Below are 14,761 nucleotides of genomic sequence, written 5' to 3' on the forward strand. Positions count from 1 at the left end.
TTTCTTTCCAGAGAAGATATCAGCTTAAGGTATGGAACCTGGAAGCAGCCAGGAAGCTCTTCCTCCAGATCACATATATAGACATCTGAATGTTTGTATGTGAATTTCTTGGACAGAAACACCCTTTGTTATTTGATATTTCCGTTCGTCCAAACTGGCACTGAAACGAGTTGATCTTCTTTGTATTCCTATCTCCTATTGTTCATCTATACAATGAGCTGGGGTTGGAACAGGCACGGCCCAGGCAAATGGACCATGTGCAACAGATTCATCTTGAGTGCTGCTGGTAACTTCAGTACTGCCCTCTGCTGTTAAGATTCCTTGTTTAACTCTTACAGTTTCATAAGGGACTTACATAAGGGAGGGGTACTATATTATTTTTCCCCTAAGACCCAATTTCATCGGCCAAACAAAGTTGTGGTCTGCAGGGCTACGGTTGCCCTGTGGCAGCTTTTGCTAAGGAGGAGTGTGGGGGGTGGGAGGGTGAATATCATTACTTAACATTTTACAGGTTTACTTATTCATAGCTAAAAGACTGCCAGGTACGATTCAGGTTTTCAGGCTCAAATACCTTTCATGTACAAACTGTAGAATCCTTCAGACAGCAGCCAGGGACAAAGAAACACTGTCAGTTTTTGCAGTGCTGGTTAAAGAAGATGGCACCCCTCACCTTCCATCTTCTGGTGTATGATGTTTATGAGCAACCTAGAGTATGCACTCCCACTGCACAGCACAGTGTTCATGGCTTCAACTATTCGCATGAGGTACGAGTACAGTGAGCAGGGACATTACGCCAGACACGTTGCCCCAAACTTTTATTTAACACCAAAACATGCATCCTCCAAAAGGTCAGGTTAACATTTCAACAGAAAGAAAACTGCATCATAAAGCAGATAAATAGAACAGTCCGTGAAGTCCTTCTCCAGAGCAGATTAACTTTGAGCAGAGGTACTGGACAGTTCTGCCTGCCTCCTGGTGACATGGTCATTTCCCAATCCTCTGGACCACCCAATCCTGCTGGCACAGCGGGCACCGGTTGTTCTGCTTCACCCATAGAGACATGCAGCAATTGTGGAAGGAGTGGTTACACTCTCCCCATACCACTAAAGAGACAAAAAGAAACACAGAGAGATAAACTGCGTTTTTATCACACATGATTCTCCCCCGATTTACAGCTTCTGCACATCTACGCAAGGCGGAAACACTCACCGACACAGTCTTCCTGCTTGTTCTCCGCTTGGCAACGCAGACAAGCGTCTAAAAAAGAACAGAGTTAACTGTGTTTTAAGGACCCGACTCTGCCATTTCAGAACTGTAGACACATTAAACGAACCGCATAATGGCTACCGCACAGAGCAACGTGAGCAGCCGCCGTCCGAATCCTACATACCCATAACTTGCACCCTGCAGATGGCGCATGTGTCGCACTCCACGTCCCAGCTCCACATGGCCACGGCGTTCCACTTTTTCAAAGAGAACATCTTCTCTCCACCGTGCTTAGACCCTGATCCCCCACTGTGGGATGAAACCAGAATCGGCTCGTCGCCTTCGTCCATGTCCGCCATCGTGCCGGACGTCTAGGTCCAGTCCCACCTCACCAGCTCCAACCACGGCAACCTGCTTTCATTGGTCCTCCACAATGATCGATAGGCGGAGAAAATCTTACGCATGCGCAATATGTCACAGTGGACGTATATAAACGTGCGCATGAGCGGAAACGTCTGCGTATGATTATTACGTAACGTATACAATAATGCGAAAATACCTAACCAATCATGCGTTGTTTCTCGTACGGATGTGTTTTTCTTTAGTCCAGTTTGGTTTGGGTGTCTCATTGTCATTAGTATTTTTGTTGTTCAGGTTTATATATTTTGTAAGAGTTTATTTTAAAAGTCTCTCCTCTTAGACATTCACGTCCCCTTATCCCCCTAATGAAAATCAAATGCTGGATAATGTAGGCTAGTTGTTATATTTCATAATATTTCATTTGAAACAAGTGATGACTCACGTAAAATGAGCACAAGATGGCGTTGAAATATCAGGTTAAACGACTTTATTTTCGTGATCAAAAACAAATATCAATTTAACAAATTTCAGGATTATATTAGTAGCTCTCGAATTGGTGTTATATTTTATGTAGGTCTCTTTTGCATGTTTTGGAAACTTAATGTCTTCAACATAAACGTCAAAACATTTACCGGTATAAATACGTATATGCTTAGGCGGCCCTGCCATAGATTAAAATAATCAAAAATTTAAAACAAAATCTACAAAGCAAAGTGTTATGTAATAATATTTTATCTTGTTCTTTTAATTTTCTTGAATTTGGTTTTGACTCGCTATGGAATGTAAACATAAGAAATGTTGACTCTAAAAACCGGGTATGTCTTTCATTCTTCAAATTAGGCTGAATCAGACATGCAATTACACTATTACCTATATCTTACCCATATGAACCTGGCCTAATGGTATTAATGATTTTGTTAAATAACAATTATTAAATTGACCCATTGTTGTGCAAAAGAATTAATAAAAAAACTTCAACTGTTAACCAATTGCCTTTTGTCTTTCATAATAAAAGCATACAAAAATAAAAACATCTTAGAAAACACATCAGCATCCTTTAGCCAGACTTTGTTTCTTCCGTATGCTAAATCATGAGGCTTTTCCTGGTAGATCTTCCTGTTGGATGAGGGACCATATTTCCCAGCTCAGGAGGGATCTGTTAGAGTACCTCATCATTTAGCCGACTCCAGTTGGGATGGAGAAGTAGACACTGAATTCCACTCTGGCCTACTGACGTGCGTACAGCAAAGAGAGAAAGGGCTTTTGCAGCTCTCACATTTGAATGTTGTCTGCTGGACACATTCCGTACTCCCTGGCGGGTCACACAAGGACGATAAGCTGTGCTTCATGCTGGTGCTCTTCTCTGTTTGACCTTCTACAGACCAGGGGTCTGAAGTCACTTCTGGTTTCTTGAGGCCCCCATGCTGGGTTTTTGCCCTCTTTCCTGACTTCATACTGTTCATCTTCTTTCTAGGTTTGTAGGAATAATAGGGGCGCCACAGTGTGTCGCGATAACTCAGGTCGTCGTATGTTTCTGTTTCTGTGATGTATGTTGCGTTAGTCCTTTGCCGTGAACTCATCCTACCTACTGTCTGTCTTCTGGGATCTCTGTGATGTTCCTCCACAGGACTTCTGCAGGCCCTCTTCTTCTTTCTGGGGAACAAGGTAGAACCTTTTATTCTGCGACGCACAATTGCCTCACTTCCGATTTTCACTGTGATCTGGCAGAGTGGGGGAACCTTGCTATCAACCCCAGGACCCGCACACGCAGGTTTGGCAATGTAGGTCACAGCCTTGCCTTTGTGTGTGGAAGGTTGCCCTAACCTGTTTCCCTCTGACCAGTCTGGTAAACTATCCCTACCACCAGCATTGCTACTGTTGCTTCCGGTTGCTGTGTAAGCCATCCCGGAAGACTGTGAGGGGCCTTCATCATCAGCATGAGACTTTTGGATCTCCGTGGTTTTGAGATCTGTCTGCGAGTTCCCTTCTGCTATGGGAAAAAATGGTTGGACTGGGGCAGCCACCTTCGGAGTGGCCATGAAAGTCATCGGCATGGAGAACAACGGCCGTCCAACACCAACGCTGCCGCTGTTGATCAAGCTGCTGTCCTCCGAGGCAGCTGGAGGGAAGCCGGAGCTTGAGTGGATAGGTGACGTCTGGTCACGGCATTCAGCCACGGTCCGACTGTACGTATTACGCCTCTTCCTGAACGTCATAGGCAGGAGTCTGTAGAGCTTGATGGGATATGGACCAGAACTGAAGCTGCTGTTGGATGACTTTCTGTTCAGCAGCATCTGGGAGTCAATCCCATGGAAGGTTTTCTGATGGTTCTTCAGGATGTAGTAGGTCATGAAGGTCTCCAAGCAGAAGATGCACTGGTAGCGCCGCTCCCCCGTGTGCCAGATCTCGTGCTTGCTGCGGTACTCGGCCAGGGCGAACACTTTGTTGCAGTAGTGACATGGGTACATTCTACGCCAGGAGTGCACATTCTCATGCCTCTTCAGGCTGGAGAGGGTCACATATGTGCGCTTACACACGCTGCAAGGAAATGTTCTCCTCTGTGCTTGTCCCGGTCGGGGAGCTCTCAAATCTTTCAAAGGTGCAAGAAGGTTTGGGAGACGAGAAGGCTCTGAAGGCAGCTCATCCTTTTCCACGGTCAGCGTTGTGCTGTTGCCAAGACTGTCCCTGGCTAAAGACTTCAGGGCTTGCTGGCACACCTGCTCGTGGCTGCGCAGCCGCTTTAAGTGTATGAATTTCCGATAGCAAAACCTGCAGAACAAGCGGCTCCTGAACCTACTTGTGCAGAACGGCGGGTGCGTGCGGGAGGCAGGGTCCCCGTTGGCTACGTGGAGGTGAAGCTGGCTATTTGGGGTGGAAGACTGTGCTGCTGGACTCAAGCTTACTCTCTTGCTGACTAGAGGAAGCTCGTTTGCTGTGTTGCTCTGGCCTTTGCTGTGTGAGAAAGATGGAGAGGACAAGGAGGAAGGGGTTATAACTGCAGTACTACTCTGGCTGATGGAGTTTGACGAGGATGAGGCTGCCACCGAGATGCCCGTTGCTTTTTCTGTGATGTTGCGGCTACAGATGGGCACACTGCAGCGTTGGCTGGCCGGTGGAGAGGATAGTTCCTTTGCCTTTTGACCCTCTTTCACACCACTGAGTTGGCTGTGCGGGGCCAGCTGGCGGACTGGGCTTAGTGCGTACGAGTGGTCTACCAGGATCTGCAGGGACCCACTTTGGGGAATGGGCATGTTCAAGCAGCGGGCAGTGCTATGACCAGACTGCCTCTTCCCTTCATTCTTAATTTGGAGGGAAGATATCGGGTTGCTGCCAGCCCCCCCCTCAGTGATGGAAAAGGCATTAGTGATCCTTGGACCACTGCCAGAATCCAGTACCTCCTGTTTCATCATATGTGGACCTGGGGGTGGCTGTGTCCACATGGGACTGGTTGCCCGGGTGGGACCAGTGGAACTGGAGCTCTCTTGCACCCGCAGCTTCTCCAGGAAGGGGATGCCCAGCCTTTTACCAGCTGCCACCAAGGACTGGAAGCCTTCATTGTCGAGAGGAGCCACTGTGGAACTGTATATGAAGTTGAGAATGGAGGCAAACACTTCAGACTTAAGGTCCAGCAACTCAAACACATGGCTGGCTGGCCCAAGCTCCTGTGTGGAAGAGAAAGCGTTCTGGAAATACCCACTGGAGGCTGCTAGCACATTTCTATGGGCCTTGAACTTCACGTCTTCCACCACGATGGTGATGTCACAGAACAAGCCTCTTGTGCGCTGCTCGCTCAGAGAACTGAGGAGACACTGGCTGTGTGTGCTGTCCATTAGGCCTGCCATGCTTTGGGAGACTAGCGCCATCTGCAGGGCAAAGACAAATGAAAAGCATTCCATTGTAGTTTGAATCAGTTGCAGGTATCCATTAACTGTACTCTAAAACAGTGTTTCCCAGCCTGGTCCTTAGGAACCCCCAAGACAGTCGTTTTTACACCCTCCCAGCTCTACATAGGGAGCAAAAATGTGGACTGCTTGGGGATCTCTAAGGTCCAGGTTGAGAAACACTGCTGTAGAATAGTGTGATAAATACTCAAATCACATACTACATCAAAAGCACAGGGACTTGTCTGCTTTATTTTTAGGTCAAGTTTAAGCTAGAAACCTATTTACTGAAACCACACACCTGTGTCACAGTGACCTCTGACAATGGGCTATTTGAATAATGAATCAACAGCTTCCTTTGTTCTAGGTGCAGAATTTCCGTCAGGATTATAACCTAGTCCATGTTTTCAGATACAGCAGGGGCAGATAGTTCCTTGAATGGGTAAGATTGGATAACATCATACACTGTTCACCTGTTTACACTGACAAAATCTCCAACAAACAAAGAATTTGTAGGGTGAGTCAATCTGACTGCACCTTGTGAGTGTCTTATGTATTACGCTCATGCAAAGGCAATGGAGAAAAGCCACATATCCTACTGAGAAGGCAAGCTGCTGGATCATTTTATTAAGTAAAAAAAAGTGACTTCCCCCGCTTGAGCATGCCCTAGCTCTGGTGACAGCTTTGTGCTCCAGCTCTTACAGTAAACTGGAGGTCCGCGTATGTGACGCCAAGGCCAGATCTGTGAGTACTTCAGTCTGAGTCAGACCGGAAATAGTAATAAAACAGGGATAGCAGGATTAATGCTATTCCTAATGCTGGTGGTGGTGGGCGAGTCAGGTTAGCACTACCACGCACTGATGATGACGATGAGCTGGTGAGGCTAATGCTATCACGCACACTGATGATGGTGAGCTGCTGAGGCTAATGCTATCACACACTGCTGATGGTGAATTGGTCAGGCAATTGCCATCAAACACATTGATGAGGTCAGGCCATCTTATCATGCACACTGATGATGATGACGGTCAGGTTAATATTATCATACACACGTGCTGATTGTCAAGCTAATGCTATCAGGTACACTGATGTTGGTGGCCAGGCTAATGCTATCACGCACGCTGATGATGATGGTCAGGCTACCGTTATCATGTGCCCCGCTCCTGGCCCGACTAGTGCCGTCTCTCGAGGCCAAGGACCCTTCTTTGGCTGGCTCGACAGATGTAATTCGGCTGTGTCTGAAGCATAGGACTGAGGGCACACCAACACGCGGAAACCAAAGATAAAGCTACAGTCAGACACCAGCACGCAGGCACAAACATGCACATAAAAACACACCCATTCTCTCTGTATTTACCCACCGAGTACAGCACCCAGGGCTGACTGTTGTGTAACAGGAAAAGCGCTGCGTGTTCCCGGCCTGTCTGACAGGAGGAGGGGGTGTTTCTTACCGTTTCCCCCCCGGCCTGTGGTTGTCTGCTGGGGCAGTGCGCTGTGCTGTGCTGGGCTGTCTGTCACTGGGCCCTGCCGCGTCACAAAGCCCTCCCACAAGAGGAAAGGGGGTGGGGCAGAAACAGGAAAGCAGTGCAAAGAGAGAAAGTGGGAGGGCTGCCAGCAAAAGCAGGCACCGTGCAACGCTGGGAACCGGCCCACAGGCTTATGCTTCATCGCCCTCTAGAGGCTCACTGCAGCATAATCCTCCATAATCTCATTTTCAGATCTGTGGTCTACCAGCTGTACCTGTGGTTCTGTGAGTAGAGGCCTGCTGATGTCACCAGGCAGATTTTTCAGAATCAAAGCCACTTCACCATTTATTGCCCAATATTATTCTTTTTTTCCCATAAATATGAGAACTGAGTCAAAACATGAAGACTACCATAGACCTTAAATGAAAAGCTCGATGCAAAACATGGAAGGACTGCGGGAAAAACACATGCATCAAGTAAGAACAGCATTAGAGTAGCACTAGAGAGGCACTACAATAATAAAGGAACCATAGCAAGAGTATTTATACTATAAGCACTATACAGTAATAAGGAATAAATAAAAGGACATCACAAGAGTAATAATATGAGGACAGGGCAGTACTAAAGGAAGCATTACAAGAGTACTAATATTAGCACAGTAAAATAATAAAGGAACTTCACAAGGACAGTGCAGTAATAATGGAACCATCACAAGAGTAATAATGTAAGGACGATTCAGTAATATAGTAATACATGAAGGAGTGTACAGTAATAAAGTGAGCATTACCAAGCACAAGGATAATGCAGTGGGGCAGCATTAGAGTACAATATGGCAGTAAAGGTACTTGGGGTGAGAAGAGTAAGAACAATGTAGACGCATGACAACAAACAATTAACTAATAGTAAAAAGAGCTGTATATATAAAACTGACATTTTAGAGTTCACTGAGTAAAGCCTAGTTGTGGACCATCAAATTGAATAAAACAAAATACTCAAAACAAGACAATTTAGTAGAATACTTTCTGCAGTAGCTCCAAAGGTTTGTTATTTGAGATGCCTTTGCATCAAATTTGCATATTGTTCCCCATGCTTTTCCCCATGTTGATAACCATGTTGTTGCCCATGTTGTTCCCCATGTTGATTCCCATGCTGTTGTCCCCATTGTAATCCATGCTCATGTCCATGTTGCTGCATCTCTGAGTCCAGCATGGGAAGAAGTGCGGAAGCTGGGCCCTGATCTCCTGGCATCGCAGACCGTAGACAACGGGACTGACTGACTGAGCCAAGGAAAAGACCACAAATACAACCAGTACGCCGAACAGACCCAGCCTGAGTCTGGAAATGATAAGCATGCCGGGCAGGATGTGTAGACTGATCTGCAGGCCATGGAGCTAGCGCTAGAGAAGTGTCCCGCCCGGCGACCCTCCTTATAAATGAGAATGTAACTGAGCATGATGAGGAAAGTGAGCAGTCCAAGCAGCACTGCAGCACTCAGCAGTGAGGCCCAGCCCTCCATGGGTGTGCGGCAGGCGGGGTCTAGCTCAGTGAGGTTCCGGGCCTCAGCACAGACCATGCCCGTGAACACCACTGGGTTGAGCAGGGCCAGCAGCCAAGCACCCATTATGGCCTTGTCCTTCACGATGTGGACAATCTCTCGGTAACGCAGTGGCCAGCACACACACAGGCAGATGTTCAGAGCCATCAGGGTGAGTGTTAGCATCAGGCCACAGGCTTGCGCCACCTGCAAGCCAAACAGCAGCCAGCACACGATACGGGGCATGGTCGTGTGCAGTGACAGCATCGTGTGCAGCAGTGCTCCTGTCGCGTTGAAGCCAGATATGCAGGTGCAATGCTGGCACAGCAGGACGTAATGTAGCTTGTTCCACAGCCTAGGCGTCCTGTGCACTATGGTCACCAGCATATAGCTGAAGACAGTGGTGGTGATGAAGTTCCCCCAGTGGACACCTGCTTTCACTTCATCTAGCAGATGCGCATTCTGCTCCAGGCTACTGGACATATTCATAGTCCCTGAGGAGAACAGACAGCAAACATCACAGGTTACATTTAGCGTTATGTTTCTTAGCGTTAGATTCAGTCTTACGTTATGAATAGAATTGTGCTGCATGTAGCCTTGCATTGCTAATACCTTTGCTTTACACTTGCCCTTACATTACTACAAAAGTCGCGTTGCATTTAACCGTAAAATTGCCAACACCCTAGTGTTACAGTTAGCCTTACATTGCTAATAACTTTCACCGTTACATTTATCACTATCTCACTTTGGTCAGTTGGTTGGCGTGAGCTTTCCAATTCGGGACAAGTCTGCATGCCCATGCACATGCATTTACATGTTTATTACCTTGTAAATAGTCTGTAGGGTTTGCAAAGCACCCCAACACTTTTGATGTTGCTAATTTTAGGTTTATAATGGAATAATATAGATTTGCCGTAAATTTTCTTGCATGAGTGTGAGAGTATGAAAATGTTATGCCAGGTGTATGACAGTTGGCATCCCTGCTTTCATTTTCTGTGCTCTTGTTCATTTTGATTCTCCCCTTCCATGGTAACCCAACAGGGATAAGCACCCAAGACTAGCACGTGTGTTCCACCGCCATCTTATCACTCCGCGAGCTGTAACCTGCACCGAGAGACATCGCAAGCTTGTAGGAGAGCACGATTCAATTCACCTTACATCCCATAGGTATATAAAACCCTCTTTGGCCAAAAATACCCAATATACCTGCATGAAATAGAGCCATAGACATACCTGTGAAGGTCTCAGTAGATCCGCACCACTCTTGGGGATGTTCACCTGTCAGCTGCTTTGAGAATGGATAGCTAAGGCTTCACAGCGTTTATCATCTTTCTCGCCAAACAACAGGCACAGTCTGTGCTGATGTCTACTGCTGGCAGACTATGAATTTTGAAAATGTCACACAAACAGCCAGCTTTATAGTTTACTTTTTTATATAACACCATGTAGGTTTTACAACGTAGCAACAAAACAGAAGAATGGTATGTAATTAAAATTATTATCGGCAATTATCCATCCATTCATCTCATAACTGTTATTGTGGTTTGGGTAGCGGGGCTGTTAGCAATTAGCCACATAAAAATCTTTCTTAACACAATTGCTCTTTGAGTTTCCTGCTTCTCTCCAGGCCGTCATCAGCATCTTTACACCCCATTATTCATCTCCTTACTGGTCTGTTTAAATAAAAACACAGCCAGTCTAGTGCTTCTTATCACCGCAGCTTCACCCTCTGATAAGTGTCACCCTCACTCTGCCTCGTCACACATCTGTGCACGAACACCTGGTTTTCGGTTTGTTTTTTGGATACGTGTGCCATAGTAGGTGAACTTATACTTAATCAGGTTGATTATAATTACTCAGCTTTGTGTACTTTGCAGTAATTATGTACTCAGCTTACTCCTGTAGTTCTGCCCTTGCAAAGCTGAGTTTTGTGCAGAAAAATCGGAACTACGTTTGATTTTTTCAGAATGAGCTGAGTTTGAGGCTTTCCCGTGACATATCTCTTTTAATTGCATCCAATATACAGCATTATGTAGACAAATCCATAGCTGGCTAAATGTCTTTGTGGACATTCTTGCAGCATAGAGAGATGAGAAGTAGTAGGCTGCTTTCTTACTGACAATTGCTCCTGGCCTTGCTGAATACTTATGGCTTTTCACAGGCCTATAAATTACCCTCAGTCCCTCATTCTCCTATTCAGTACCCATGAATTTTCAATACCCATGATTCCTTGTGATCCTGCTGACTACCTGTGATCCCTCATGGCCCTGCTGTATATCCATGATTCATCATGGCATGACTGAATAAGCACATTTCGGGCCTCCAAGATTCACATGGGAATCGAATTACATATTAGCATGTGCGGGCAAGTTACCCAGTGCCTTGGTGTCAAGTCCCAGGTTGTCTAGTCTCACAGGCGACACACATTTCCTCTTAGAAAACATCATAAATCATATTGCTGAAAGTCATATTATTCATCTCATCGGTGTTTATTAAATCTGAAATCATCATAAAAGTGGATGTCAAGCAAGACCCTCTCAATAAGGCAGTACATCGAAAAGCAGAGCTGCAAACTCTCATGCATCTGACGTGACACTCACACCTTCAGACTCTCATGCAAGAAATCTTACAGCAAGTCTATATTATTTCATTATAAACATGAAATTAGCTTCATCAGCGTCGTGGTAGTCTGCAATCCCTACAGACTGTTTACTAGGTAATAAAACTGTTACATACATGTAAATGCATGTGCATATTTATGCAGTCTTGTCTCAAATTGAATATCTCACTCCAGCCAACTGACCAAAGTTGGCAGCCCTGTGAAAGAATTCACGGTTCAGCTGAGCTGTCTTTGATGTTTAAAACCTTCACTCATCTATGACAAATGTGGGGGGGGGGGGGGGGGGAGGGTGAAGATTTCTGTTTACATTGATGTGCAGCATTGTGTCAGTCAAGCCGTCACTCACAAAGTATAAAGTTACCAGGAATAAATTTATGGGAAGCAAATGCTGCAGTCACTCAGACCCTTGGGAGAAAATGAATTCTTTGGTATGGTGACCTTTTGCTATTTAAACATTAATACATTAAAATGTCTGAATATGAATATGAACGATTTCAGCTAGTTAACAAACCAGTTAGAAGGTCTTTTTGATGGATTCAGTTGATGAGATCTTCCCTGCGCCTAAATCAGTCCTGGGTCACAGGTCACATGGAACTAAAAAAGCAGATGCTGAAGTGAGAATGATAGACCGGCACAAACCTTCCCCAGAGTGTCTGCTACTTAGCACAGAAAACCTGGGTCCTGGCTGTAATACTGTAGCAGTGCATCAGTGGGAAGCCCTATGTCTGGTTAAACACTCTGTCACACTAGCAGGTAGGTAGCTTCTCCCTGACAGCATCGCCAGTCCATCCCTGACCTAAGATGTAGAACAGGACTGGACACTCATGTGACCAGAACACAGAAGTACAAATAGTGCTTTGGTGAGCAGCTCTGTAGTCTCACCCCTTCCAGCTCTGAGTGTGTGTGAACACAAATAATGTAGTATTATGTTATTACTATTACTATGTATAATTAACCACAAACTAAGTCTTAGTTAAATACTGATCTCATGTTAATTCATCATTAATGAATCGTTAGTGTTGGGGATTTCAGGTTCAGAAGCTACAAAAGCAGACCCAGATTTTGTTTCTACTAACCGGCTGAGTTCTCTGTGACTGTGACGCTTTATGCTAAACTGGTTGGTAAAAACAAAATCTTGGTCTGGATTTGTAGCTTCTGGACTCGAAATGCCCAACACGTGAACATTTTGCTCCTCCCAGATCGCAGGCTGTTCATTGGCTGGCGCTGATTGGCAGAAAGGCCAACCAATCATGGGACCCAGCAGAAAAGAGAAAAATCACACAGGCCTACGTGTGTACACATAACAGTGACACATGTTTAATGAATAAAACTAGTTAAATACTGATCTTGTTCATCATTAATGAATCATAATGCATCTTTTATCTCAAGTCCCAGCTATATTTTTACTTCTTCATGCATGACCTTCCTATGTTTGTACAGATTTTCTCACACATGCAGTAAGTGAATTATAGACTATATGACATATGGTGTGTGACTGAGTGTCTGTGTGCCCTGCACTGGAATGACAAAATGCTCCGACTGGTGCCCTGTGCTACCTGGCATAGGCTGAAGGCTCACTGCAAAACTCTACTAGATAAGTGGCTATTGCAAGAGGATGAAAAGTAGCAATACAATAGTTTTTTATTCTAAAAATTGTCTTTCCAAAGAAAAGCCAAGCCAGCATATATATACGGATACTCTAAGGACGGAGTCCATTTTCACTTGTATCTTTCTGCCTCTGTACCTTCCGGCAGGGTATGTGAGCATGAATGTGCTATGCTCTTGGCCTTCACTGTCCGTGTGTGTACAAATGACCGCAAGACCCTCTGTCGGAGACATCGTGAGCTAAAGTGCTCCCCTTTCTCCAGCACCCACACATAGACAAACAGATGCAAACCTATTTTTATTTTTTATTAAAATATGCCAGTGAAAATTGCCCCAGGACACGGGTTGGCCATCAGGTCAGCATCTGAGTGATGCCTACATGGGGAGACGGTGAGAATGGCTGGCAGTTTAGACTATACTAGCAAACGGCTGCCCCGCAAAACAAACTGACACGAGGCCTTTAAATGCATGATGTGCTTTTATATTCCTAGAGTTATATCCGAGCGCTGAAGGTGCAGGCCTCCTGCTCTATCAGGGATCCAGTCCTCTCAGTACATTGCAGATCATGTCCACGTACACACAAAATTCCTTAAACCACAGGTGCCCAGCCCATATGTTTCCAGGTCGATCGCAAGATGAGTAATGATTTATTTCCCTGGTGACCAACCAGTTGATTGCAATCAGCAAAATATACCAAGGAGACTTCTACCTGGTGAGTCAAATATACCATTGCAATTTGGTAGCTTGAGTATTCTCTTTGAAAAATAGCTCGAACTGTAAAAAAGGTTCGGTACCCTTGCCTTAAACCATACACAGATGGTCCATTCCTGGTGAGCTGGCCCGGGTCATTATGACCCCATATCCAGTGGGCTGTCTCCCTGACTTCTCCGTCTTTCCAGCTCCTGCTCGTACTTCTCCAGCTGGCTCCAGAATCCTGGGTTGGGCTCCACTACAGAACGAGCCTCTTTCACCGTCTGAGAAGGGAGACCACACACCTGAGTGCAGTCCAAAGGCCTAAGAAAACTGGCACTCAAAAGCCGCCACTGTGTCCTGTGAGGCTTTGCCGTTTTTCGTTGTATGCATTTCACACTGACATATAACTTCAACAGAGCAAGAGTATGCAAATTGCCAACCAATAGATTGAGATCACTGCTACATAGCTTATTTCAGTATGGCCAAAAGAAAAGCTGCACTGCTACACAGCCAATGGAACGCTTCTTAAGGTCATGCCTCATTTGGTACAGAGCACCTGCCCACCTGCCCAGACTCACCTGGAAGGCATCACGTAGCGAGAGGGCAAGCTGCCTCATTAGGTACGCCACACAAATGGAGGCTGAGCGACTCCGGCCATTCTTGCAGTACACCACGGTTCTGCCCCCCCGGCTCGCCTCGCTCGCGATGGCATCTGCACAGCGGTCGAAGTACTTGTACAGGTTCTCATTAGGGTCATCATACACGGGTACCCTGAGGGTGGAGACACGTGTTGAAGGGAAAGGCTGCTGCCGGGACACGTTGATGCACAGAGTGATGCCCTCCTGCTGGACCAGCTGGTCGCTGCAGGCTGAGCGTGAGTTTGCAATGTACAGAGTTTCTGTGACCTTACACAGCTGCAGCATATCCGTCCCACGCTCACGCCCTGTGGTCGTACGTACACATGGCACACATATACAGCCACACTCTCACTTTTACTTAATATAACTTCAGTCCTCTTCTAGATCTTTAAACACAAAAGGACTTTAACTCTCCAGATCCCAAACACTTATGTCGAGACAGTGATGGTAGAGGCCTGCTCCTGATCTGAATCTTCACAGTTCTGCTTTGGCCGCTTGCTGACTGCTCCTGGAAAAGGAGATGACTCTAGGGCTATATTTACCGCAGGGTGCAGCTCAGACCAGGAACAGGGATGAGCTGGGTCCTGCTGCCCCTTGGTTTATGAGCTTACTGGCTTCTTCTCCTGTCAGAGGAAAGACCTCTGTAGCTATGCGGAGTTGGCCTGTCCGTAAACAGATTGAAATTACCTCATATAAAATTATTTGCAACCTAAGGTCTGAAAGAATAAATTAAAATAAGTATATGTATATATAAATAT

General features: G+C 45.8%; 4 protein-coding genes across 7 annotated transcripts; all 4 read right to left on the reverse strand.

Annotated features, from left to right (window-relative positions):
• Window positions 1-798: 798 nt before the first annotated feature.
• Window positions 799-1,652, reverse strand: rnf7 (ring finger protein 7). The gene is made up of 3 exons (XM_048988631.1): window positions 1,391-1,652; window positions 1,210-1,257; window positions 799-1,103 (listed from the first exon to the last, which is right to left on the reverse strand). Exons 1-3 carry the CDS (start codon window positions 1,563-1,565, stop codon window positions 985-987), a joined length of 342 nt encoding a protein of 113 aa, XP_048844588.1. The 5' UTR covers window positions 1,566-1,652; the 3' UTR covers window positions 799-984.
• Window positions 1,653-2,038: 386 nt separating this feature from the next.
• LOC125716376 (zinc finger and BTB domain-containing protein 38-like) lies at window positions 2,039-7,018 on the reverse strand. 4 transcript variants are annotated; one of them, XM_048988597.1, is made up of 3 exons: window positions 6,809-6,994; window positions 6,591-6,698; window positions 2,039-5,429 (listed from the first exon to the last, which is right to left on the reverse strand). In XM_048988597.1, exons 2-3 carry the CDS (start codon window positions 6,597-6,599, stop codon window positions 2,739-2,741), a joined length of 2,700 nt encoding a protein of 899 aa, XP_048844554.1. In that variant the 5' UTR covers window positions 6,600-6,698; window positions 6,809-6,994; the 3' UTR covers window positions 2,039-2,738. The 4 variants fall into 4 exon arrangements, with proteins under 4 accessions (XP_048844554.1, XP_048844557.1, XP_048844556.1 ...); XM_048988600.1 differs by lacking the exon at window positions 6,591-6,698 and having other exon boundaries at window positions 6,899-7,018; XM_048988599.1 differs by lacking the exon at window positions 6,591-6,698 and having other exon boundaries at window positions 6,809-6,992.
• A 235-nt stretch (window positions 7,019-7,253) lies between these two features.
• LOC125717122 (uncharacterized) lies at window positions 7,254-9,991 on the reverse strand. Its single transcript, XM_048990101.1, is given in 3 exon segments — window positions 7,254-8,306; window positions 8,309-8,941; window positions 9,681-9,991. Coding segments are annotated over 2 exon segments (957 nt in total). The 5' UTR covers window positions 8,937-8,941; window positions 9,681-9,991; the 3' UTR covers window positions 7,254-7,977.
• A 2,966-nt stretch (window positions 9,992-12,957) lies between these two features.
• On the reverse strand, window positions 12,958-14,507 carry dusp28 (dual specificity phosphatase 28). The gene is made up of 2 exons (XM_048990102.1): window positions 13,944-14,507; window positions 12,958-13,646 (listed from the first exon to the last, which is right to left on the reverse strand). Exons 1-2 carry the CDS (start codon window positions 14,286-14,288, stop codon window positions 13,521-13,523), a joined length of 471 nt encoding a protein of 156 aa, XP_048846059.1. The 5' UTR covers window positions 14,289-14,507; the 3' UTR covers window positions 12,958-13,520.
• Window positions 14,508-14,761: the final 254 nt, after the last annotated feature.

This window comes from Brienomyrus brachyistius, chromosome 21 (genome assembly GCF_023856365.1).
Source record: "Brienomyrus brachyistius isolate T26 chromosome 21, BBRACH_0.4, whole genome shotgun sequence".
Taxonomy (NCBI): Eukaryota; Metazoa; Chordata; class Actinopteri; order Osteoglossiformes; family Mormyridae; genus Brienomyrus; species Brienomyrus brachyistius.